This window comes from Anomaloglossus baeobatrachus, chromosome 4 (assembly GCF_048569485.1).
Source record: "Anomaloglossus baeobatrachus isolate aAnoBae1 chromosome 4, aAnoBae1.hap1, whole genome shotgun sequence".
Taxonomy (NCBI): domain Eukaryota; kingdom Metazoa; phylum Chordata; class Amphibia; order Anura; family Aromobatidae; genus Anomaloglossus; species Anomaloglossus baeobatrachus.
The window spans coordinates 529,604,766-529,630,394 of NC_134356.1; the positions used below are offsets into that span (position 1 = coordinate 529,604,766).

General features: G+C 42.9%; 2 protein-coding genes and 1 non-coding gene across 4 annotated transcripts in view; 2 read left to right on the forward strand and 1 right to left on the reverse strand.

Moving 5' to 3' along the window:
- Positions 1-1,169, reverse strand: part of WDR93 (WD repeat domain 93) — an 88,709-nt gene extending 87,540 nt beyond the window's left edge. Inside the window, exon 1 of the mRNA XM_075345925.1 lies at positions 943-1,169. The gene's annotated coding sequence lies outside the window, so the exon portion shown is untranslated. The remainder of the gene's footprint in view (positions 1-942) is intronic.
- On the forward strand, positions 1,066-25,001 carry PEX11A (peroxisomal biogenesis factor 11 alpha). 2 transcript variants are annotated; one of them, XM_075345928.1, is made up of 4 exons: positions 1,066-1,329; positions 12,777-12,856; positions 13,023-13,138; positions 20,932-25,001. In XM_075345928.1, exons 2-4 carry the CDS (start codon positions 12,798-12,800, stop codon positions 21,492-21,494), a joined length of 738 nt encoding a protein of 245 aa, XP_075202043.1. In that variant the 5' UTR covers positions 1,066-1,329; positions 12,777-12,797; the 3' UTR covers positions 21,495-25,001. The 2 variants fall into 2 exon arrangements, with proteins under 2 accessions (XP_075202043.1, XP_075202042.1); XM_075345927.1 differs by lacking the exon at positions 1,066-1,329 and adding an exon at positions 6,148-6,208.
- Positions 9,864-9,970, forward strand: LOC142304858 (U6 spliceosomal RNA). Its single transcript, XR_012753505.1, has one exon. It is a non-coding gene; the product is annotated as a U6 spliceosomal RNA (small nuclear RNA).
- Positions 25,002-25,629: the final 628 nt, after the last annotated feature.

Below are 25,629 nucleotides of genomic sequence, written 5' to 3' on the forward strand. Positions count from 1 at the left end.
TACTGGAAAACAGCAAAAAAATTCCAAATGCGGAAAAATTGCAAAAAAGTGTGATGGCACTATAGTTTTTGGGATGTTTTATTCACGATGTTCACTATATGGTAAAACTGATGAGTGGGTATGATGTCTGAGGTTGGTGCGGAGATGAGTGGGAAGTAACATCCCACCCACCTCCTTCCTTCCACATTGCTGGTAGACGCAGAAAAGATGTTCGTCGCTTCTGCGGTGTCAGACATAGCGATATGTGCTGCCGCAGGAACGTCGAACAGCATCGTACCTGCAGCAGTGATATTTTGAAAAGGAGCGACGTGTCAACGATCATCGATTTTGAACGGTTTTGAGATCGTTGATCGTCACTCATTAGTGTCACACGCTGCGATGTCGCTACCGGCACCGGATGTGCGTCACTAACGACGTGACCCTGACGATATATCATTACCGATGTCGCAGCGTGTAAAGCCCCCTTTAATCCAAAGTTCCACTGAATAGCGGACTTAGCCCCTGTAAAGATCTTAGCTCTATACATTTCATTGTTGTAAATAGTTTGAAAACACTTTATATTTCATATGCTAATTACGGGTCCTTGGTGCACCCTTGGCGTGGCCAAAAGCTTGGTGCACTGTTCTCCCCCTCAGTTTGCACACTGAGCATTTCCCTAATTAATTAGATCTATTAGACCTGATGAGGCTGTTGTACTTATCCTGTAAATCCAGGTCAGAATGGCTGTAGAACCCTGATATTAATATGAGCTATGGGTGATTTTTACATTGAGGTGCTAGAAAATCCCTGTCACATGATGGGTGTATAAAGTGCACCAGCTTCATCAGGTGTGAGCGCGCTGTATCATGCGGGCATCTTGTGTTGTAAATGCTGGTGGCAGAGATGGTATACTGACCATACTAAACCCCAGCACCTCTGCCCTACACAGCACATCCTCCTCACCTCTCCCGGGCTACAGCTCAGGGCGCACCGGTACCAGCCTCCCGTGCACTTTGCTCCGCTGCTATTCGTCACCATAGTAACCAGAAACAGGAAACAGCCCCGGAAGTAGAAAAGCTAGGATTTGTACGGCTTGTCTCTCCTTTTTACAGCCGGCATTGCCCTGCACAGTGTAGGCTCAGTAGTTGCGGCTTTGTGGAGCAAAAAGCTGCACATTATGTGGCAGATACACGGGTTCGGAGGGCGGAACGTTTCTACTATGCTGGAAAGTTTCCGGCGGAGCAGAAAGGAGGCGAGCAGTCACATGACCAGGCGCTTGTCAGTCACAGTTACAGCTGGCGGCGCTTCAATGAGCAGGTGGCAGGAGGCCGGCACCGCCAGCGGCATGAGGTGGGTACTGGCCGGCACTGCGGGGATAATGGGCCGGGAAGAAAGGTGTGACCCTGCAATTAGGAACTGAATTATGAACTATACGTGTGACACACACTATATACTCTGTGTGTGTGTGTGTGTGTGTGTGTGTGTGTGTGTGTATATATACACACACACACTATATACTGTGTGTGTGTGTATACACACACACACACTCTACATATATTATTGATACTGCAGTGGCTTTCATACAGATTTGTTCCCTGATTCCTGAAGGTGCATTGGTCCAGTTGTGTTCACATTTGTTCGTCCGGTTTCTGGTGTCTGAGGTTCGCGCTCCCCGTACCCCCGTTATGTCCGGACCAGACCGGCCGTTATCTTCCTAAACCCCCAATCCTGATATAAAGCTAGGAAGCCAATGAGTTTGGTGCAGGAGATCCACGTCTGGTGCCGACATCACTGGACACAGTCTGATTGTGAAACAACCCCAAGAAAAGTGTTTTCTGTTGATCAAGCAGCAAGAAGACTGAACCCAAGGAGGATCTGTCACATGGACACAAGTGGCGGCCGGCCGGCTGGGTACTTTCACACTTGCGTTTATTTCCTTCCGTTACAATCCGCCCTTTTGGAAAACAGCGGAATCCGTTAACGGATTCCGCTGTTTCCCATAGACTTGTATGGGTGACGGATTGTACCAAAAGGACCTGCGTTGCTTCCACTGGGCGACGCTCCGTTGCTTCCGCACAGCGGGAGGAACGCATGTAACGTTATTTTGAGCAGCGGAATCCTCTGGATTTCACTCTTCTTCTTCTTCTTCTTCTTCTTCCCTGCGTTGCTTCCGCTGGGCGACGCTCCGTTGCTTCCGCCCAGCGGGAGTAACGCATGTAACGTTATTTTGAGCAGCGGAATCCTCTGGATTTCATTCTTCTCCTTCTTCCTTCTTCCTTCTTCTCCCCTAACACATCATCTGATCGCTTTGCCTTCCAGCAAACCGATCAGATGATATTGGATCCGGATTGGACGGCGCGGGACCCTTGACCCAGGATTACTGCGGAGGGGGGGGTTCTTTATTTCAATAAAGATGGAGTCACTAATTGTGTTGTGTTTTTATTTCTAATAAAAATATTTTTCTGTGTGTTGTGTTTTTTTTTATCTTTACTAGAAATTCATGGTGGCCATGTCTAATATTGGCGTGACACCATGAATTTCGGGCTTAGGGCCAGCTGATAATATACAGCTAGCCCTAACCCCATTACTACCCAGCGAGCCACCGTCACCAGGGCAGCTGGAAGAGTTGGATACAGCGCCAGAAGATGGCGCTTTTATGAAAGCGCCATTTTCTGGGGTGGCTGCGGACTGCAATTCGCAGCGGGGGTGCCCAGAAAGCATGGGCACCCTGCACTGTGGATTCCAATCCCCAGCTGCCTAGTTGTACCTGGCTGGACACAAAAATTAAGCGAAGCTCACGTCATTATTTTTTTTTTTTTTTTTTTAATTATTTCATGAAATTCATGGAATACTTAAAAAAAAAAAAAAAAAAAAAGGCTTCCCTATATTTTTGGTTCCCAGACGGGTACAAATAGGCAGTTGGGGGCAGCCAGTACCTGCCTGCTGTACCCGGCTAGCATACAAAAATATGGCGAAGCCCACGTCATTTTTTTTGCTTTTTTGGGGATGGGGGGGGGGGGCAAACAAATCCTGCATACAGTCCTGGAAGGAGGATGCTGAGCCTTGTAGTTCTTCAGCTTCTGTCTGCTCTCCTGCATATACTATTGGATGCAGCTTGCTGAGCCTTGTAGTTCTGCAGCTGCTGTCTGCTCTCCTGCATCCACTAGTGGATGGTGTATGCTGAGCCTTGTAGTTCTGCAGCTGTCTGCTCTCCTGCATACACTAGTGGAGAATGAAGAACATATGGAAGAAGGAAATTAAATCAGACTTTTTTTTTTTTTTCAACAATCTTTAATGGCAATGTTCACTGATAAAACGCAGTGAGAAAAAACGCAGCCAAAAACGCGGTAAAAATGCATGCGTTTTTTGCATGCGTTTTTAAAGACTCTGCGTTTCTGTGCGTTTTTAGCGCTAAAAAACGCAGTGTGTGCACTTAGCCAAACGCACCAAAACGCCATGTTTTTCTGACTAAACTACGGGTTGGCGGGGATTGACCAGAATCGTGTGCAAAGGGGTAGGAGCAAGCGCTTCATACTCGCCGATCACCAGTCCGCTGTCTCACTGCTGCCGTGGTAGCTCTTTAATTTTTCTAGAGCCGGCTGCTCATTAGGCTCATTGTATGACATAAGGCACTTCCACCATAAAAATCATAGCTGGGGTGCTCTCGTAGGTTTCCACACCATGTAGAATAATAATTGAAAAGAGACACTCCCAGATTAAACTGCCTTCAAACCATAGACATTACTTGAGTAGGGAACATGTGCAAAGCGTTGTAAGATAAGGCTCTATTGAAAGCACAGCAGTGGATACCACTGCTTCATAGATTCCATACAGATGGTGCCATCTCACTAGTGCTTTACAAATAAACAGCAAAACAGCAGTGGGAACAGCTTTCAATAGACCCGTATCTTACAGCACATATCTAGCGCTTTATAAATATATAGTGGTGGATACCACTTTCAATAGAGCCTTATCTTACAGTTCATACCTAATAGTGCTTTGCACAGGTTTCCTACTCAAAGAATTTCTATGGTTTGAAGGCATAACTCATTTCTGGGCCGAAACGTCTGTTGCACTAAGACTGAATGTTTAATACATTTTCCAAGTTGCTCATTAGGTTCATAACATATTCACTCCTTCCCTGCTCTCACCGGTGGCTGTGATTGGTTGCAGTCAGACCCACCCCCACGCTGAGTGACAGCTGTCTGACTACAGCCAATCACAGTCGCCGGTGGGTGGGTCTATATCATACAGAAAATTAAATAATTTAAAAAAACAAAAAAAAAAGATGTGCAGTCACCCCAATTTGGATACCAGCCAAGATAAAGTCTCGCTGTTGAGGGCTGGTATTCTCAGGCTGGGGAGACCCACGTTATGGGGAGCCCCCCCCAGCCTAAAAATATCAGCCAGCAGCTGCCCGGAATTGCCACATTCATTAGAAGCGACAGTCACCGAACTCTACCCAGCTCATCCCGATTGCCCTGGTGCGGTGGCAACCGGGAAATAAGGAGTTAATGGCAGCAGCCCATAGCTGCCACTAAGTCCTAGCTTAGTTATGGCAGGCATCTATGAGATACCCCACATCACTAAGCTGTAAGTGAAAGTAAATAAACACAATCACCCAAAAATCCTTTATTTGAAATAAAACACACAAAAGCCCCCTCTTTCACCACTTTATTAACCCCTAAAACACCCCTCCAGGTCCGACATAATCCACACAAGGTCCCACGACGCTTCCAGCTCTGCTACATCTGACGATCACAACAAGTGGCCATAGAACATGACTTCTTGCTCTGAGGGTCAGGCCGCTAGTGAAGTGAGGCGCGCGAGATCAGCGGTGATGTCACTCGTGATTTGCGGTGTCACAGCACATCACCTGAGTGACATCAGCGTTAATCTCACGGCTCACTTCAGTAGAGGCCTGAAAGGTGGAGAACTCCTGCGGTTTTTTTTTTAGGCCAAAAAATGCTGCTCTTTGTAGTCACTACAAAGATAAAAATGCTGCATCTTTGTGGTGAAAAAAAAAGATGCAGCGTGCGCACATAGCCTTATGGAGTTTGTCAGGTCTCGGTCTGTTAGCTTATGTGTGCCTCACCTTAGCTGTGCTTCTGGAAACTAAGGGTACCGTCACACTTTAGCGACGCTCCAGCGATCTGACCTGGTCAGGATCGCTGGTGTGTCGCTACATGGTCGCTGGTGAGCTGTCAATCAGGCAGATCTCACCAGCGACCAGTGACCAGCCCCCAGCCAGCAGCGACGCGTGGAAGCGATGCTGCACTTGGTAACTAAGGTAAATATCGGGTAACCAAGCGCTTGGTTACCCGATATTTACCTTTGTTACCAGCGCACACCGCTTAGCGCTGGCTCCCTGCACTCGTAGCCAGAGTACACATCGGGTTAATAAACAAACTGCTTTGCTTATTTACCCGATGTGTACTCCGGCTACGTGTGCAGGGAGCCAGCACTGGCAGCCTGAGAGCAGCGGATGCTAGTAACCAAGGTAAATATATTTACCTTGGTTACAGCTTACCGCAGGCTGCCAGAAGCCGACTCCCTGCACATTCAGATTGTTGCTCTCTCGCTGTCAAACACAGAGATGTGTGCTTCACAGCGGGACAGCAACGTCCAAAAAATGAACCAGCACTGTGTGTAACGAACAGAGATTTCACAGCAGGGGCCAGGTCACTGCTTAGTGTCACACACAGCGAGATCACTAATGAGGTCACTGGTGCGTCACAAAAACCGTGACTCAGCAGCGATCTCGCTAGCGATCTCGCTATGTGAGAAGTACCTGTAAGATAACAAATGATTCTTTGTAAACAGCCTTAGAGATCACAAACAACCTCCTGCACAGGGATGAACATATCACTGGTGCGGCCGTACAGGGGCCCAATAGGTAAGAGGGTCCATTTCTACCTCCAAAGCAGGTGGAATTTTGCATTTTTCTGAGCTCTTGGGCTACAAAGGCCCCATATATTGTTTTTGCACAGGGGCTCTTTTCTGTCTGTCTGCCAGTGCCCCTGCAGTCATGTTCTTTTCCACCTATTGCTAATATTTTAAACTGCTTGTTCATTTTCCTAGAAATGGACCCCAGACTCATATTGCTCCACCATAACAATTTCGTAGACCTTGAGTCCCCTGCTCACTCGGCCCCCCTTCTCCAGTGTTTCCCAGAGTTCGTTCTGATAGAACTGCCGTGGTGGTGATCTAATCTACGGCTGGCTGCTTGGTAAGCACATGGTTAACTGCAGTTTAGCGGTTACAAGGAGTTTTATACAAATTGAAAAAATGGATTTCCCTAAAATAACAAAATACCGTAGCCATTATTTACCAGTGGAATCTCCTGCTGGTGCCCACATCCTAGAATAGTTGGTCTTGGTGATGTTTGCTTGTACGACACACATGATCTTGAAAATCCAATACCTCCTTAGGCCATCGGAGTAATGAAGCATTCATTTAGGATGTTGATTGCTCTATTTAAAGGGATTATCCACTACTTTAAAACAAAAGTCCCATAGCTATGGGCAAATAAACATTAAGAAAAACAAATTTTGCTTACCTGACAAATCGCCGTTTTTCCCTGTTCTCCACAGTGGTTTTCTCAGCAGATTCCTGGCTGCTTCTTCTGATGGGGAGAGCATCATATGACAGCTGGAGCCAAACAGCGGCCCTGATTGGCTGCAGCTTTTATATTTTGTCCTCCTCAGAAGAAATTATCTCGGTCCCGAGCTTTGATAGAGAATGAAGAATGCAGCTTATCAGAGGCACTGAAGGGGGTCATGTGATTTCCCTTGACAAAAGAGGCAGACTGGCAGGGGACACCATACCGATGAGCAATATCAACAATAATGAGTGCGCTTTTCCCTTCCCATGACAGACCGTACATGAGTGTATCCGCCCCTAGGAACAGGAAACCTTTCTGAAATAAGTGGCGGCACCTCTCCAAAACCCCTCAGTGTGGTTTCCTGTTCCTGCAAGAGGATACCAGAGTTTATCTGGGAAATTTCTCCAGATGATCGGGTCTTGGCAGGCCATGGGGTCTCCGGGATCCAGGTGTCACGGGGGCCGCGTTGGCTGCTTGTGCGTTCCCCTTCCTCCATGCCCAGCGTCCCATGAACTGGAGGTTCCCTGGGCAACAATCGGGCAGCGGATCCTCAGGTACCTAGCAGGGTGTGAGCCCTGGCCAGGACCCATTCTCCGGGTGCGGTGGCTGAAACAGTAACACTGCAATCACTTCCGTAGATCCGAAGACAGAGCTGCAGGCACAGTCATGCACCAGAAAAGCACACGGCCGTTTGCGCAGGAGCGAGCCCCACTACTACTTCCGGAGAAGTGGAGGCTCATGGGAGCGGAAATAACGGTGCACACCAGGGATGGCATCAGAGGCCACCTCCTAGATCGGAGGCTGCGCCTGCTGTGTTCACTGTGGCGGGGAATTTGAAACAGTTATCCAGACAGCGTGCCTTTAGTGGTCCTCCAAGATGGAAGCTCCCACAGCAACCAGCAATGCTTCAGAAGGTCCTAGATCTGTCCTACTGTGGTATCTGTTCGGGCTCTCGCTCTCTCTCTCCTCTGCACTGCCAGTCGTGGATCGAGAGGATGATGGTCCGGAGCCAGACCAGAGGATTGTTCCTTATTTAAATATAAAAAAAAAAAATGTGGAAGGTATCTGCCAGCTGCACAAAGCATAACCTCTTCCTCTACCCACTGAATCGGACAAGATAGACAATCTGGTCTCCTTGCTGCACCTTTTAAAGGTGAGGAGGTTGCGATTGCTAGGAAGCCTAGTCTGGGGACAGCCCTGTCATCCAGTAGTCGCTGCTCCCCATCTGAGGATAGCGCTGAGGAGGGGGAGAAAACGGGAGAATTGGGGCTCTCATCAGAGCACTCTAAGTCTAATGAAGACCATGATCGGCCATGCTTTCCGAGAGAGGATACAGGAAACCTCTTAAAAATAGTTAGAGCTACCATGGGGGGTGGAATCCCTGAATGAGCAGTGATCAGTCCAGGACACCATGTTTTCAAAACATGAAGGCATAGGATCTTCCCAGCGCATAAAATCTGCTGAATTTATTTATAAAGGAAAACTAGTCAGGAAGGTGTCGGTTCCCCAAATTCTAAAAAAGTACCCCTTTTCGGAAGATTGTGCCATTCTTGGCACTTACCCTTGTTGTTCTAGTAGTGGGATTGTCGTTTGGGGTGCGATAGGTTATGGGTGCGGATCATGTGCAGAGCTCATGGATGCTGCCAACCTGTTAGGCGGTGACCAATGCTTGGTTGCAATGCTGAAAGATGCCTACCTGTGTTCATTGGAGGGGACGCGGCTATAGTAAGTCTCAAAATACGTGGACTTGCCCGTTTGAAGATCTAGGTTTTTTGTAAGACTCTTAGATAAGAAAGTGGACACCTTCCTTGATGGAGCCTGGGGAGCAACGGCAGAATCCTGTAAGCCTGTAAACATTGTTGCCACCTGCACTGCGAGATCCTTTGCAAAATGTCTTTAAGAACTAGAGGTCCAGATCAGAGACAGAGATCTGCGAATACAGTTGCTAGAAGCTCTGCTAACTATTCAAAAAGCTATCTTCCTGGCCGACGCCCCAGAAGACAGGGTTAGGTTAGGCACCCGCGCCTGTGTTCTTCCCAACTAAAGCAAACCAGCATTAGGGCTAAAAAACTGGAGCACAGATTTTCATCGAAAATGAAATTCCGTGCTATACCATGCCAGGGGAAGAGAAAGTTTAGTCTAAATGGTTCTTATTCCATAGAGTCTCTCAAAGAAGAGCCCTAGGAGGCGATGACCCCAGGCCTCTAGGCGGGAACACTAAAACAATTTTACCACCAGTGGGCCAGCCTCCGACTGGGTATTAAAAACTGTCTCCCTCGGTTTCAAGCTCCATTTCTCTTTCCTCCCTCCACAACGCATAATAAGCCCCCAAGTGGACCCAAAGAGCCAAGAGGTTCTGGAATGGGTAGCCCTCTCCTTTAACAGAGAAGAACATATTGGTCAGGGTGCCAGTTGCATAAGAGGGTACCAGGTGCTACAGCAATATGTGTTCTTCAGGACCATTTTCAATCTAAAGATCCCTGAATCACTATATAAAGGTAGAAAGATTCAAGATGGAGACCTTGGAAAAAAAAAACAGTACGATTACTATTCCCATTCTGCTACATTTCGGTAATAGACCTGACTGACGTTTATTTCTACACCCCTATCCACAAAGACCACCTAAAATATCTCCGGCTGGCAGTGATGGTCGAAGGGAAGCTGACTCACCATCAGAATCAGTGTCTTCTGTTTGGCATCTTGGTAGCCCCGAAGGTGTTCACCAAAATTGTCAGACATGGCATCTTATATAGGGGAAAAAGACGTCCTAATAGTCCCTTTCCTGGATGACCTTTTGCTACTAAGAAAATAAAAGGATTGTTCAGCAGCTGTCAGTCAGGTCACCTCAGTCCTCTCAGGGTTGGGGCAGTTGATGAACGTGAGACAGTCAAGGAAAGACCTAGTCTAAATTCAGGTTTTTTTGGGGGGGCGTCAGTCTGGATTCAGTATGGCAGTACAGTTTCCTTCCACCAGGAAAAATATCCAAATAAGACGCAAAGTCTTATCAGCTCAGACGAAAGCCGAGAATTTTCTCAGAGGGGAGCAATGTCCCTATTAGGTTCTTTGATGTCTACCATCTCTGCAGTACAGTGGGTTTTAAAATCACTGGAGTAGTGGAAGGATGAAGGAAGTCTCAGGAGTGGAGATCTCTGGAACACAGTAGAGCCGGTGTTTATCAATACAGATGCCAAACCAGTGGGGTGGGGGTCTCACCTAGGAGACCAGTACCTTCAAAGGGAAAGGAATCCAGCCTTCAAAAGCAGCTCCTCGAACCTAAAAAGTGCTTGCTTCCGCAGCACATATACTAACATTGGAATGATACAGAGAAGATTAGTATGGCCCATGCGCAAGGATGACATGCAAATTTGTGAAGCATTCAAAGAACTACCAGCAGTGATGGAGACATTACAGATACTAGTAAAGAAGAACGTGGTAATCTTCTCGGACAACAGTACAGTAGTGGCCTACCTAAATCACCATGGAGGCACAAGGCAAAAATTCCTGAGAGAATTATTTTTTTTTTTATTTTTATTATAGCAGGAAGGAGGTTGCGGTCACTCACCGCGCGCCCGTCTGTAAGGCTCAGACATCATAGCAGACTACCTCAGTCGCCATACCTTCAACAAACCGAGTGAACTTTACATCGGGAGGTGTTCAAACAGATCTGTTTTAGGTTGAGAAGAACCAGAAATAGGTTTATTTACATATCAGGAAAATCGGCAATTTGACATTCTTTTCCCTAGATCCCACGGAGGACCAGAGAGAATGGACGCACTTCTACAGAGATGGGACTTCCTACTAGCATATGTGTTTCCTCCTTTCCCACTAATCCTGCTAGTTCTGGAGGAAATCAGGACGGAGCAGGCCAGAGTCCTCATGATAACCCCTTCTGGCCACAGAAAGAATGTTCACGTGGCTGCGAATTTGGTCTATATTGGACCCCTGGATTCTACCAGGCACACCCAATCTACTTTCTTAAGGGCCAGTTCTTCATTCTCAAGTACAGGGGTTACATTGGAGCAGCCTGGAACTTGAGAGGAACCTTCTAACGGCAAGGGTGTTTTTATCCAATCTTAAATTCCACCCTCCTTTGTAGCAGGAAGGAAGTTACTTCCACCAAGTGTGCAGCAGTGTGGAAAAATTCCTGGAGTTCTCAGGATGACCGATATCTGAACATCAGCAGGTGCTGATTCCAGGAGTGTTGCAGCTTCTGCAGAAGAATCTGAAAGGGGCCTATCTACTACTACATTAAAAGTGCAGGTAGCAGCCCTGGACGCACTCTTTGATAGAAAGATGGCAGACCATCTGTGGGTGCATAGGTTCATTGGGGCCTCATTTACTTCTAGAACACTAGCAAAGCCTAGGATGGCCCCCGGGGACCTTAACTTTGTATTATGCCCTCACTAAACATTCCTTGAACCATCTCCTAGGTCTCCACTAAGCCTCTTACCCTGAAGGTAGCATTAACATTAGCCAGATGCATTTGTGAGCTTCAAGCCGTTTCCATTAAATCTCCCTTAATTACAATTCAGGATTTTGAAATAATATTTAAGCCAGACCCGGCTTTTCTTCCCAAGGTCAATTCAAAATTCTATAGGGGCCTGGTAATTATCTATCCTCCTTCTGTGGAAATCCCAAGTCGCAAGAAGAGCAGGTCTTTCATTTCCTGATGTCAGGAGTAGCGTCCTGAGATACTTGGACATAACTCGTCCATGGCGAAAATCCTCCACCATGTTTCTTCTTTTGGCGATCCAAATAGAGGGAATGTGGCCACCAGATCCACTGTTGCTAGGTGGGTAAGGGAGGCCATTAGTTGGCATTTTCAGGGTCAGGTCAGGCCCCTCCTCAGGTGATTAGGGCTCGTTCTACATGGGCTATATCCACTTCTTGGGCGAAGACGGCGAATGACTTGGTGGAGCAGATCTGTAAGGCTGCAGTATGGTCTTCTACCTTGCTTTAAGCACTACTGTTTGGATGTGGGTCTGTCGGTGCTATCCCTTTAGAGAAAGGTGCTTCTGCAGTGGTCTTGCCCTAAATTTCTTCTATTTTATTCTCTCGTGTATGGTGCTGTCATGGGAAGGGAAAACACAATAATTACTTATCGGTAATTGGATTTTCCAGAGCCATGACAGCACCGTGCTAATTCCCTCCCTATGTTGGTGGTGGATTTTATTATATATATTATATTTTAAACAAAAAAAGTGTCTGTCTGGTCTCACACTATGTTGAATGTGTACAGCACAATGGGGTTTTCTCCTGTTTGGTGATGGATATGTGTATATGTCTATTAATAAGACCGTTACCTCTAAGTTTCTAAAAACACACTGGGGTTTTGGAGAGGTGCCTTCCCTTTTTATTTTAGAAAGGTTTCCTGTTGCTGGGGGTGGATGCACTCTCATGTACGGTGCTGTAATGGCTCTGGAAAATCCAATTACTGGTAAGTAATTTTCAAAGTCAATGTGTGGGTGCTATTGTATAAACTGTAAAATAACACCTTCCGTATTTTGTAACAGTAAGGAATTGACTGTAACTTACTCTTCTTGATGTAAAAAATGTAATTCAAATATGATCTAAGGGGTAATATTTCTCCTTGTGGAGAGTGTGACCAGTCTGATATGTCAGTGTAAGGAGGCTTAAAAGTCTGACAATACTCCTCTGGGAAATTAAATATGCAAATTGCTTCTTCAGAGAGGAAGAGGACTTGAACAGTGTGACGTCATGCAAAAACAGATGCCAATCAGCAGCAGCTTTACTTTCCCCCGTTTCCAAAACGATCCCACACATCCGGAGGAGGTGAGCAGCAGCGTTCTCTTCTATGTTAGTGATTTCTCTGAAGGCAGGAAGAGTGAAGCGGCTGCTCATTGGCATTAGGGATTATGTGACATCGCAGAGTTACATGACCCTGGGAGAGTCAGTGCCAACACCGCTGGAAAGGTGTCGGCACTGGAGGCAAGTTGAAGTTTTCTATTTTAAATGGTGATAAATACAGATTGAGAAGGGCTTGTCTGAGTAGTAGATAACGCCTTTTAAAGGGTCAATATTGATTTTCAGGATTGCTACTTCCAATAGGTGGCTCTAGAGTTCAAGTCGTCTTTCTCCCTGAAGAGGCAATTTGTATATTGAAATACATTGTGATTCATTTACATATTATTCATACTCCTAATCATTTGCCAACAGTCTGTCTTTCTTACAGACGGCGTTCTGCATTTCAGTAATGATGGAGTCATTTGTGAAGTTCACAAACCAAAGTCAGGGAAGAGACCGACTTTTCAGGTACAGTTTCTAGATTGATCATCCCTTTAGTAACTTATGCACCTGCACCCTGCGATTTGTTTAGTTTTAGTTCCTAAAATTTCACCCATAGCATAAGAGAAGAACCAGGAATCCCCATTCTATTCTTCCTTAAAACCTCCATCACACTCATTTTTTTCCATTTCAGAGCTACTCAGTATGCATGCATGTTGCTTAGTTATGTTTTAGAGAATAAAGCTGGCAGAGAGCAAGTGGTAAAGAAGCTCAAACGAGTGGAATCTGACATGAGTTCTGGCCGTAAATGTAAGTACTAGACCTGGCTGTCTATAGCTGCAGTTACTTCCCCTCATCTACTAATTATTTCACTGCTTTTTACTGGGCTAACTTCTTGTAACATTTTTTCATTGTCCATTCTATTTAATACAGTACATTCATCTGCTAAACTACTGTCGGTAAGCTGTGGTTACAATATTCTAACACCTTAAAGGTGATGTACAGTAAAATGTTATTGTGGGACCGTGTCTGCCAGAAAAATCTATGTAAATACTCTTATGCTTTAAAAAGAAAAAAAAAAATATTCAAAGAGTGATACTTTTAATTGACCAGAAAAAGGGATATTTGCAAGTTAGCACTCCTGGAATACTTTTGTCTTTTTTGGGGCATAAGTATTTGCAAAACGCGTTACAGCAATAGGAAGGACATATATTATATTATTTTCTCTATAAATAGAAAGGAGTTTTTTCATCTCGACAACCCCTTTTTTAAAATGAAGAAGATCCATTGATTAGCTGATCACCATAGGCAATTTTTAAAGGAATTGTTGAGGTTTGGGACACAATTTTGGGCCGGGCACACAATTCCACAGTATTCCCAGTGCAAGTTATCTCTCCCATGACCCCTTATACATGTGATCACATACCAATTAGAGAAGCCAGATAAATACTTGTACATGATTGCATACATGTGGTCTCTTAAAGGGAACCTGTCACCTTATTTTTCAACATTAAACTGGCCAGAATGTGTTTTTAAATTTTCTGCATCAATAACAAGATTTAAAAAACTAAAAACAAAACATAGTTATCTAAAAAAAAAAAACAAAAAAACTTTATATGGCTAGGTAAATGTATCTCATACCTTGGTTCTGTCATAGGGGTTGTGCTATTAATGTGTTCAGTCATTTGTCAATCAACATTAGTCATGCTTTTTTTTTTTTTAACTTAAATCACGCTTCCCGCATTAGAAATCACCGCCCCTGTAATCCCACACTTGCTCACTAAATGTCTATAGCCTGGGCATGGGCATTCAATCTGGGTGTACGTCCCCAGATTCATTATGTGTAAATGATTGTTGTGACTGCCCCAACATCACAGCAATCTTACCTGTAATCTCAAGCTTGCGCAGTAAATGTATTTTGCCCAGGCATGCGCACTGAATTTGGGTGTACGTCCCCAGATTCATTATGTGGTGTGCGCATGCTCTAGGTTGCTGACGTCACTTTGGGTGCGCTCACGCTTAGTGTCCTTATTACCGATATCCCTAGCTTCTCTCCCCAGTCGGCGTCGGTTATGGGGACACGCTAAGTGGAGCATGTGCACACCGTATAATGAATCTGGGGACATACACCGAGATTCAGTGCGCATGCCCAGGGAAAATACCTTTCGTGCACAAGCTCAGGATTACAGGGGAGATTGCTATGATGTTGGGGCAGTCACAGCAATCATTTCTGATGTGGGAGGTGTGATTTAATTTAAAAAAAAAAAACGTATGGCTGATGTTGATTGACAGTGACTGAAGTCACAATAAACAAGAGAACATATTAATTGTTCCAGTGTACATAAACATGAAAACCTACAGAGAAAACACTGAAACACATGTTGTATAAACAATAATGTTTATTATTGAATCAATTTAATAGAAAAAGGTTAAAAATTACAGAAGAAAAATTAAGAAGAAAGAGAGGGGGGGGGAATACAAAACAGTGATGATACAAAATGACCCCCAGTGGTCACCCAAGGCTTGTAATAAGGATGTAGGTACAATATAGGTACAATCAATGCAAATAATGTTAGGTATACCTATGGAATAATGAAAACCGAATTAGTCAAAAGATCATATAGAGCTGTGAATGTATGGAAAGTAAGGAGCATGAATAGTTAATCCTAAAAGGTCATAATTACCATTAATGGATATCTAGAAAGTCTAGTAGATACTCCTGACTGTGATAAAGGGGCTTTTTTAAGAGGACAAATTCAGTTTGCATGAGACCATATGTATACATATGACAGAATTTATACAAAAGATGCTCAAAAACCTAGGACTGTAGGAAGAATTCTTTATACTCCTATGTGCAGGCTGGGCTAGTAGGTAAGGTCATATCAAAAAAATTCGTTTTAATGATGTATAAAACACAGTGTGCACCCCCTGTCAGATGGAGCAGAGATGGAGCGTATCACACATAGATAGGCTAGTGCCTAGAAAGATGGTACTTAAATATATGAGTACTGAATCATGCCAACATATATATGAGCAGTATAGAAAAATACATGTGTTCATAAACACCTCATATGTGCTCCATCAGACTGGAGGACCCACATCAACTAGCAGAGGTATAATCATTTAACATAGTTGCTGACCTGTTAATAAGTGTGTATGTATGTATGTATGTATGTATGTATGTATGTATGTATGTATGTATGTATATATATTATTTACACTGCTATTTTTTACATCCATCCACCTTATGTGACACCATGTTTTTAATCACTATTTCATCCACCATTCTTCACTACATATACACACTTACTAGTACATGTTTCACATATTTTACATTGTTCTTATATTATTCTTATTGTATGACTTGCACCCTATGTATGATGATTGTGTGTGACCACCACTGGGGGGTTTCCCAGTTCCATACTGTGTCCATGCCATGAATAATACATGCTGTTTAATTACTTTTTTATTTTATAGTTTATTCCTATATTATGGAGGAGCCTGTGCGGGTGATTCACCCTTCTAGAGTATGCTTTGCGACATGGACACAGCATGTGAATAGAGCGACATGCCTCCTGATTTACGCTATTAAAAGTGACATCTTAATCCATGTCTCTTAGGGACTACTTGTGCGCATGCGCTTGTTACACGCAACACTTACTACTTCTGCTGCCGCTTCCTATCTCGGGATCGCGCTTTACTCTGCCGCGGTCCCGAGACCGGAAGTGACGACAGACGCCGCACGGCCGTGCATGTGGTGTCTCCGGACGCCACACATTCCTTAAAAGGCACTCTACACTACACACATCTACGTTTCCCTTGATAAAGACGGCGAAACGCGCGTTGGGAAGCCTCCCAGTGGTCTCCTGCTTGTAAGTAAATCATTGATTATCACTCTATGCATTTATATGTGTGCCTCGGTATGCTCCAGGCTTGATATTTCCAGCAGTTCAACTGCCTTTTTGTGGCTTCAGGGACATACCTATAAACTGGAGTTATAGCCCCCTATTGCAGCATCTAGTGCACTGGGTATTTTATTTCCATCTCCATGTATACCAACTTGGTAATATATACTTCTATTCCTGTATGATATACATCTCTTTCCTGGATAAATAGACATGCTGAGCATACTTTTTTCCTGTTACTACTGAATGATGCTGTATTCAATGGACTGATGGATTATAAATAGAATCCATATTATATATATATATATATAATATGGATTCTATTTATAATCCATCAGTCCATTGAATACAGCATCATTCAGTAGTAACAGGAAAAAAGTATGCTCAGCATGTCTATTTATCCAGGAAAGAGATGTATATCATACAGGAATAGAAGTATATATTACCAAGTTGGTATACATGGAGATGGAAATAAAATACCCAGTGCACTAGATGCTGCAATAGGGGGCTATAACTCCAGTTTATAGGTATGTCCCTGAAGCCACAAAAAGGCAGTTGAACTGCTGGAAATATCAAGCCTGGAGCATACCGAGGCACACATATAAATGCATAGAGTGATAATCAATGATTTACTTACAAGCAGGAGACCACTGGGAGGCTTCCCAACGCGCGTTTCGCCGTCTTTATCAAGGGAAACGTAGATGTGTGTAGTGTAGAGTGCCTTTTAAGGAATGTGTGGCGTCCGGAGACACCACATGCACGGCCGTGCGGCGTCTGTCGTCACTTCCGGTCTCGGGACCGCGGCAGAGTAAAGCGCGATCCCGAGATAGGAAGCGGCAGCAGAAGTAGTAAGTGTTGCGTGTAACAAGCGCATGCGCACAAGTAGTCCCTAAGAGACATGGATTAAGATGTCACTTTTAATAGCGTAAATCAGGAGGCATGTCGCTCTATTCACATGCTGTGTCCATGTCGCAAAGCATACTCTAGAAGGGTGAATCACCCGCACAGGCTCCTCCATAATATAGGAATAAACTATAAAATAAAAAAGTAATTAAACAGCATGTATTATTCATGGCATGGACACAGTATGGAACTGGGAAACCCCCCAGTGGTGGTCACACACAATCATCATACATAGGGTGCAAGTCATACAATAAGAATAATATAAGAACAATGTAAAATATGTGAAACATGTACTAGTAAGTGTGTATATGTAGTGAAGAATGGTGGATGAAATAGTGATTAAAAACATGGTGTCACATAAGGTGGATGGATGTAAAAAATAGCAGTGTAAATAATATATATACATACATACATACATACATACATACATACATACATACATACATACACACTTATTAACAGGTCAGCAACTATGTTAAATGATTATACCTCTGCTAGTTGATGTGGGTCCTCCAGTCTGATGGAGCACATATGAGGTGTTTATGAACACATGTATTTTTCTATACTGCTCATATATATGTTGGCATGATTCAGTACTCATATATTTAAGTACCATCTTTCTAGGCACTAGCCTATCTATGTGTGATACGCTCCATCTCTGCTCCATCTGACAGGGGGTGCACACTGTGTTTTATACATCATTAAAACGAATTTTTTTGATATGACCTTACCTACTAGCCCAGCCTGCACATAGGAGTATAAAGAATTCTTCCTACAGTCCTAGGTTTTTGAGCATCTTTTGTATAAATTCTGTCATATGTATACATATGGTCTCATGCAAACTGAATTTGTCCTCTTAAAAAAGCCCCTTTATCACAGTCAGGAGTATCTACTAGACTTTCTAGATATCCATTAATGGTAATTATGACCTTTTAGGATTAACTATTCATGCTCCTTACTTTCCATACATTCACAGCTCTATATGATCTTTTGACTAATTCGGTTTTCATTATTCCATAGGTATACCTAACATTATTTGCATTGATTGTACCTATATTGTACCTACATCCTTATTACAAGCCTTGGGTGACCACTGGGGGTCATTTTGTATCATCACTGTTTTGTATTCCCCCCCCCTCTCTTTCTTCTTAATTTTTCTTCTGTAATTTTTAACCTTTTTCTATTAAATTGATTCAATAATAAACATTATTGTTTATACAACATGTGTTTCAGTGTTTTCTCTGTAGGTTTTCATGACTGAAGTCAATAGCACAACCCCTATGACTGAAACCTAAGTTATGAGATACATTCACCTAACTATATAAAGTTAGTTGTTTTTTTTTTTTGTGTGTTTTAAACCTGGTTAGTGATGCACATAGCATAATTTAAAACAAATTCTAACAATTTTAATATAGAAAAATGAGGTGTTCGGTTAAGCGGCCAGCTTGCACTGTGAATACAGGGGAATTGTGACAGCGTGCATCACATGCTATCTTGTGCTGCAGACTTTTATCCTAAGCTCTGCAGATCCCTTTAAAGATGTATCATTGATCCACAGAATAGGTGATATATAAATGGTTGTTGGGTATCCAATTGCTGGAATTCCCATCAATCATAAGAACAGGAGTTCAGAATTCCCCATTTGTAGGAAGCAATGGTTGCACTTGTATACAACCACTCCAAGTAATGGAGATAGGAGTACAGCGGTCAGTGCCAAAGATTGTAAATATAGTGAGTGATAGAGCGCGTGCAACCATATATTTACTAACAATCTAATGCAATTTGCTGTGTATGTATTATATTATATTTATATTTTATTTTATTTTTTCCCTACAAATCTGTGATCTTCCTTTACCCTGTACTCCCAGTTGCAGTTCAATACCCTGGTGAACAATTTCTCCACTATGGTGACCAATCTGCAGTTTAAACATTTATGGCTCCTATTCAAATAAACTAATCAGACCCCCCTAGTCAAGGAAGAGGAAGCCCAAATAACACTATAAGGCTATGTCCGCACGTTGCTTTTTACCTGCTTTTTACCTGCTTTTTTGCTGCTTTTTCAACTGCAGCGTTTAATGCCAAAATGGATGTGTTCTGCTTTTCAAGCAAAGTCTATGGGAATTTGGGTTTCTTGTCCGCACTATGCAGTTCAAACTGCAGCCTTTTTGTTGCAGAACTTTGGTCAAAAACTCAGCTTTGCAGTGCAAAACCCAAATGGCAAAAACAATTCACATTTCAATTGTTTTTGCCATTTGGGTTTTGCCCTGCAAAGCTGAGTTTTTGACCAAAGTTCTGCAACAAAAAGGCTGCAGTTTGAACAGCATAGGGCGCACAAGAAACCCAAATTCCCATAGACTTTGCTTGAAAAGCAGAACACAACCATTTTGGCATTAAACGCTGCAGTTGAAAAAGCAGCAAAAAAGCAGGTAAAAAGCAACGTGCGGACATAGCCTTATACCCTTAGTAAATGTATGGAGAAAATGATTACAATCCTACATCTCATCCATTTAATGTGGTGTATAATTATAGGTATATTTGCAACTACATGAACCAGATTCTGCAGATTATCCCCATGTGCAAACTTTCTTGTAAACTTTCAATCCATGGGTGGAGAAATTAGTGTTTATATTAAGGGCCGGTTGTTCCACTCTAGGATGCACCAATCCAATTAGATATATATATATTTTTTTTTCCTTTTTATTTTTCGTTGTTGTACTTGGGTATTCAGGATTTTTCAAAAAGATGGGAAACATTTTAAAGTTGTTTCCTATTATATTACTGAGATTACCGGTGACATTGCTTCCAGGATTTGTGCAGCCCTTCTCTAATTTTTCTTTCCCCTTCCCCAAGTGTGAACTTTCCATCTTCTTAACTTTTAGTCCAGGAATCCTTCTTGTCTAAAGGCCCTGTCACACACACAGATAAATCTGTGGCAGATCTGTGGTTGCAGTGAAATTGTGGACAATCAGTACCAGGTTTGTGGTCCTGTACAAATGGAACAATATGGCCATGATTTCACTGCAACCACAGATCTGCCAAAGATTTATCTCTGCGTGTAAACTGGCCTTTACGCTATGTGCGCACATTGCGTAGTGTCTATGCTGAAATATCTGCAGCGATTTGGCAGCGCATGTGTGCTTCAAATCTCTGCAGAAACACTGCGTAATGGATGCAGTGTGTCTGCAGAATATATGCGATTTCATGCGCTCTGGATCCAAAGCACACGAAAGAAGTGACATGTTGCTATTTTGAGCGCAGCGATTTAGAACAAAATTTCAGCATGCAAATCGCTGTGCTTTCAAACCCAACGTGCAGATGGATTATGCGCAATCTTCATAGATTGTGCTGGGGACGCAGGATGCATGCATTTGCGTTGCAGTGCAATATGCAGTGTAAAAGCATGAAATTACGCAATGCGCGCACATAGCCTAACACTTGCATGCAGAAGTAAAAATGCTGGATCAGTCTCCTCTTCAAAAAACCCTTGTGATTAGCATTGTTAGGGGACACGTCCTACCTTCCCCCTGCAATCTCTGCTGCAGAGGAGTTTAGTAATACATGGCATGTATTTAAAAAAAAAAACAACACAGCCCAGAGCAGCACTTTAGTGACTTCCGACATTTCAGAAGGGTCTTTGTAAGTTCTTATTTCTGTATGAGAAATGGATATTGCTAAGTAGAGCAGAACAGCTGTAGGTTATCTAGAATATTGGAATGTGCTTGTGATAATGTGGGTGACATTTGTCACAGTGGTGATCTAACTGATGAATAATTAACCATCTTTCTTGTCTTTTAGTGTTTCGACTGGGTAATATGGTGCATGCCATTGAAGCTTCAAAAGCCTCTATTCAACTGCCAGATCCCTTTCTGTGCTACTGCCTTACTGCTGCCAACCTGAACCGCGTCCTGTATTTTACCTGTGACACTGTCCTGTGGGTTAGAAGTGTGGATCTAGTTTCTGGCGTCCACAAGGAGAAGTGGCAGCATCGAGCCAGCCAATGTTATTTCTATTCTCTCCTCTTTCATCTAGCCAGGGATTTGTATGTAATAATAAACTGCATAGAGAACGAAAGGAGATGCGGACGTCAGGGGGCTGATCACGACAATGGTCCTACTCTGAATTCAGGCAATCCTTTACTGAAGAGCCTTGAGGGCGCGTTACTTTTCCTTTGCTTGAGCTTAAAGAAGCACCCACCAGTGTTATTAGACACAATAAAAAATGTGTGTGATTTATTTAGTCCTCTTGATCGTTTAGGATTTTACAAAACCAATCCTGGATTCATTGGGATTTGTGGCCTGGTGTCTTCAATTGTGGGCATTCTGACCATAGCATATCCCCAATTAAGGTTAAAAAACTGATTTGAAGGAAAAAAATTATTAGAATTTTATATTTGGCTGCTAGTTGCTACAAATGATGCCTTAAGTTATTTAGAAGGAGCATAACACTAACTAATGTTGGTTTTTAGTGCAGCAAAGCTGTCTACTCAAGCAGGCCGAAGACATGATGATTTCTTGTGCACTGCAAATGGCATATTGTGATTATCCTTTTAGGGTGATGCCATATTCCACAGCACTTTACACTCAGGGGAATGGAGAAAATACCCCGGCCAGCGGATGCCGAGATCTAATTCTGTGCATTAATGTTTACATACAATTGGGTCGTAAATACAATAGCAAAAATAAATGTGCAACAGAGGTGGTTCTCGATTGCCAATGACTGATATATCTGACATTTTTATCTACTGTCACTGCTGCAGTACAGATTTGTAACATGAATCTTAAAAGTTGCATTTTATAATCATGCCTAAAGTGTACTTATCGTTTTATAAAACTTTTCTCATGCCATAGTGATCACATAGAAAATCAATGAGTTCATATACTTCTCATATGGCTCCTTGTGGAGAGCAAGGAAAAATGAAGGAGCACATTGCTTATGTTTCTGAGTGCATCTGCCCTTTGTCTCGGCACACAGATAAGCCAGTCTTTAACCCTTTTCCACTCCATGATGTACGATTACTATTTTATTTATTTTTATTAATTTTAAAAAAAAAATTATGGCACTGATTTAAAAAAATAACTTAGTATTAATCTAATGGTGCAGGTCAGTTTACTGCACAATGATTGCAGTTTCACCATTTCACTTCACTTTAAATTGTCCCGTGTTCAGTACTTGTAATGCTAACCGTGTCACGTGAAATTACAATTTGTTATGCAAAACAAAAAAACTCATACGGCTTTGTCTATAGAAAATTTTAGTAGGTTATTGGGAAAAGGGAGGGGAAAAAAAGTAAGTCCAAAAAATGGAAATTGGCTGTTTCCTAATGGGGTTAAAACTTTTGACTGATCACTGGAATAATATATGCTTTCTAAAATCAATAATGGAATAGCCTTTTACTTGAGTCTTTTTGTAATCCTGAAGGAAGCTGTTCCCCATCCTCTTCATTATGATTGACAGCTGGCACAATAGTTCATCAGTCACTGAGGAAGGCAGGTGCAGTACTTTCCTTATAACAGTACACTGGACCAGGGGGGTATATTATGGCTCAGTGCAACCTCAAGGTTAAATGGAGATGTAATCTGGGAGTAAAGGCCCAGTCACACACGACGACTTACCAGCGATCCCGAAAACGATGCTACCTGATAGGGATCGCTGGTAAGTCGCTGGGAGGTCGCAGGTGAGATGTCACACAGATCTTACCTGCAATACAGGAACAATACAGGTCGCAGTAGCGACCTGTATAACGATCTCAGCAGTCACTCTGACCCTGTCACACAGTGTCAAACACAGCGATGTGTCCTGCCCAGCAGGACATTGCCTTTGAAGAAAATGGCCTGGACCATTCTGCAACGACTAGATATCTCACAGCAGGGGCCTGATCACTGGTAGGTGTCACACATAACGAGATCGCTACTGCATCACCGAAACCGTGGCTCAGCTGCGATCTCGCTAGTGATCTCGTTATGGGTGACGGTACCTTAAGAGGTTGGGATTAAGGAGGAAGACATTGATTAACTAATCGATAAGCAAATGTGAATCCTGGTCTTTTTGATAAGAGCTGTATAAAGGGCCATTTACACGCTGCGACATCGCTAACGATATATCGTCGGGGTCACGGTGTTTGTGACGCACATCCGGCGTCGTTAGCGACGTTGCAGCGTGTGACAGGCTGGAGCGACCTTAAACGATCGCAAAAGAGGCAAAAATCGTTTGAGAGAGGTAGTTTATGAAAAATCGTTTGGTCAGTAGCGATGTTGTTCCTCGTTCCTGCGGCAGCACACATCGCTATGTGTGACGCCACAGGAGCGACGAACATCTCCTTACCTGCGACCACCGGCAATGAGGAAGGAAGAAGGTGGGCGGCATGTTCAAGACTCTCATCTCCGCCCCTCCTCTGCTATTGGACGGCTGCCATGTGACGCCGCACGAACCGCCCCCTTAGAAAGGAGGCGGATCGCCGGCAACAGCGACGTCGCAGGGAAGGTAAGTCCGTGTGACGGGGGTAAGCGATGTTGTGCGCCACGGGCAGTGATTTGCCCGTGACGCACAACCGACGGGGGCAGGTACACTCGCTAGCGATATCGATACCGATATCGCAGTGTGTAAAGTACCCTTTATGATCAAAAGTATTGCCAGTTGGACAGGTCTTGAGGAAGAATAACGCACTGTGGAGTTTCCATGGACAATGAAAAATATGCAAAATTGATGGCTGGTTTCTAACAATATGGTTCTCTGCAGTGCCCTCACAAGACAAGGGGGAGCTTCTTCCAGCTGCTAATAAAAGATTCAGATACTAAACTATCAGGAATTCTCCACAGATGAAAGGTTGATGACTTTAAGGCAAGCTAATTTGATCATACAAAGTATCAATGTAAAAAAAATAAAATACAATTTCCCCTTTCCTTATGTGTATAGTGCATGCACATCACACGCTGGGTGCAAGCGTATGGAGCGGGCTCAGGGGCTGAGCCGTACAATAGCCAGTAGATGACGACTGTGCTATCCAGCTGGCATCTGTATGGTATGAAACAGTACCAATTTGGTGCTCAATTCAGATAACCTTCAATTTCTGAGAGCAGCTTTATGGTGTCCCATCCCACAGGCCCACCGTTCTGCCCACCCATAGGCCCATTGTGATGCTATTATGGCATGCCTATGGTTTGTCATGCTACAGTACATATAGAAATTTGCCTTTTTACGTATAAACAAATTCCAGCTGTTTCCTTGAATAAAAAAGCATAAACATTTTGGCATCACCACGTTGATACAAGTGAAATATAGCTAAACATTTATCTTCTATGGTATGCATTGTATGGCAAAATAATAAACACCTAATTAGTTTTTTTTTTCCCTTCCTTTTGACTAATTCTATCCCTATAATTCAATGAAAGCATTTTATGTATCCCAAAACAGTGTCAATAAAACTAGCAGCTTGCTACAAAAATAGACAGGGGTCTGATGCCACTACAGCTGAGGATTTCTGCTCCTATGAGTTCTCCATTTATCACTACCCTGTAACAGTCCTGGTGCTATAGTAATAACTTTACAAAGTACAGGAGAGGCCGCTCCCTGTTCTACTATTTCTCACATTGGCGGAGAATTACATTACCATTGAGTTGTAATGTAGATATACTGCCATTTGAAGTGTGTGTGCTGTATTTATAGATCCGCTGCTATTCTCTGATTCCTATGCTGTACATGTGATTTTCAGTTTTTAATTTAGTTTTTTGACAATATGGAAAATAAATGGTTAGTCTTAAATATGTCAAGACTAATGACTTTATTGCTGCTGTTATTTATGTACTGCACTTTTTATTACTTTGTAATATTAAAATTGTAAAGATGACATTCGTTAAGGAATAAAATGCCGAACTTTAAAAAATATTCTTTATATTTTCATTTTTGTTTTATTCACCCTTGTTGAAGCTATGGACATTCAGGTAAAAAGATTACAGTATATTATCAGAACTTTGGCCTGGTAATGTGAAGGGTGTACAGGTTCCCGACCGTAACAAGACAAATTATCCCCACCCCCATTGGAGTTGTACAAGTATAGTGAAGGATCCAAATAACTGTCTTAAAGCAGAGATCTTCAAAAACCCAAGGAATTGATATTGAAGGCTCTAATAACATTTAGTAAACCTCTTGATAAGGATTTTGCTCCCTATTTACTTATGGCTGGCAGTTTTGTGCAGTTTTCGTATTCTCTGGCTTCTTGGTTTCTATTTATTACGAGGCTGATGGATTTACAGTACCGACTGACTACTAATTGGTATGGGCTGATTTTCCAAGTGAGCATCATTACACCATATGGGTATTGAATTATATAAAGGGCTAATGATGTATAAAAAAAAAAAAAAAAAATCTACTTGCAAATTTTATCAAAAATCAACAGTTACAACATTAAAGGGCTTTTTACACGAGAAAAGTTAATTTTAGAGTTCACTTGAATAGATCTTGGAATAAGTTCCACAATTGGATGTGTTTAAAGGGAAT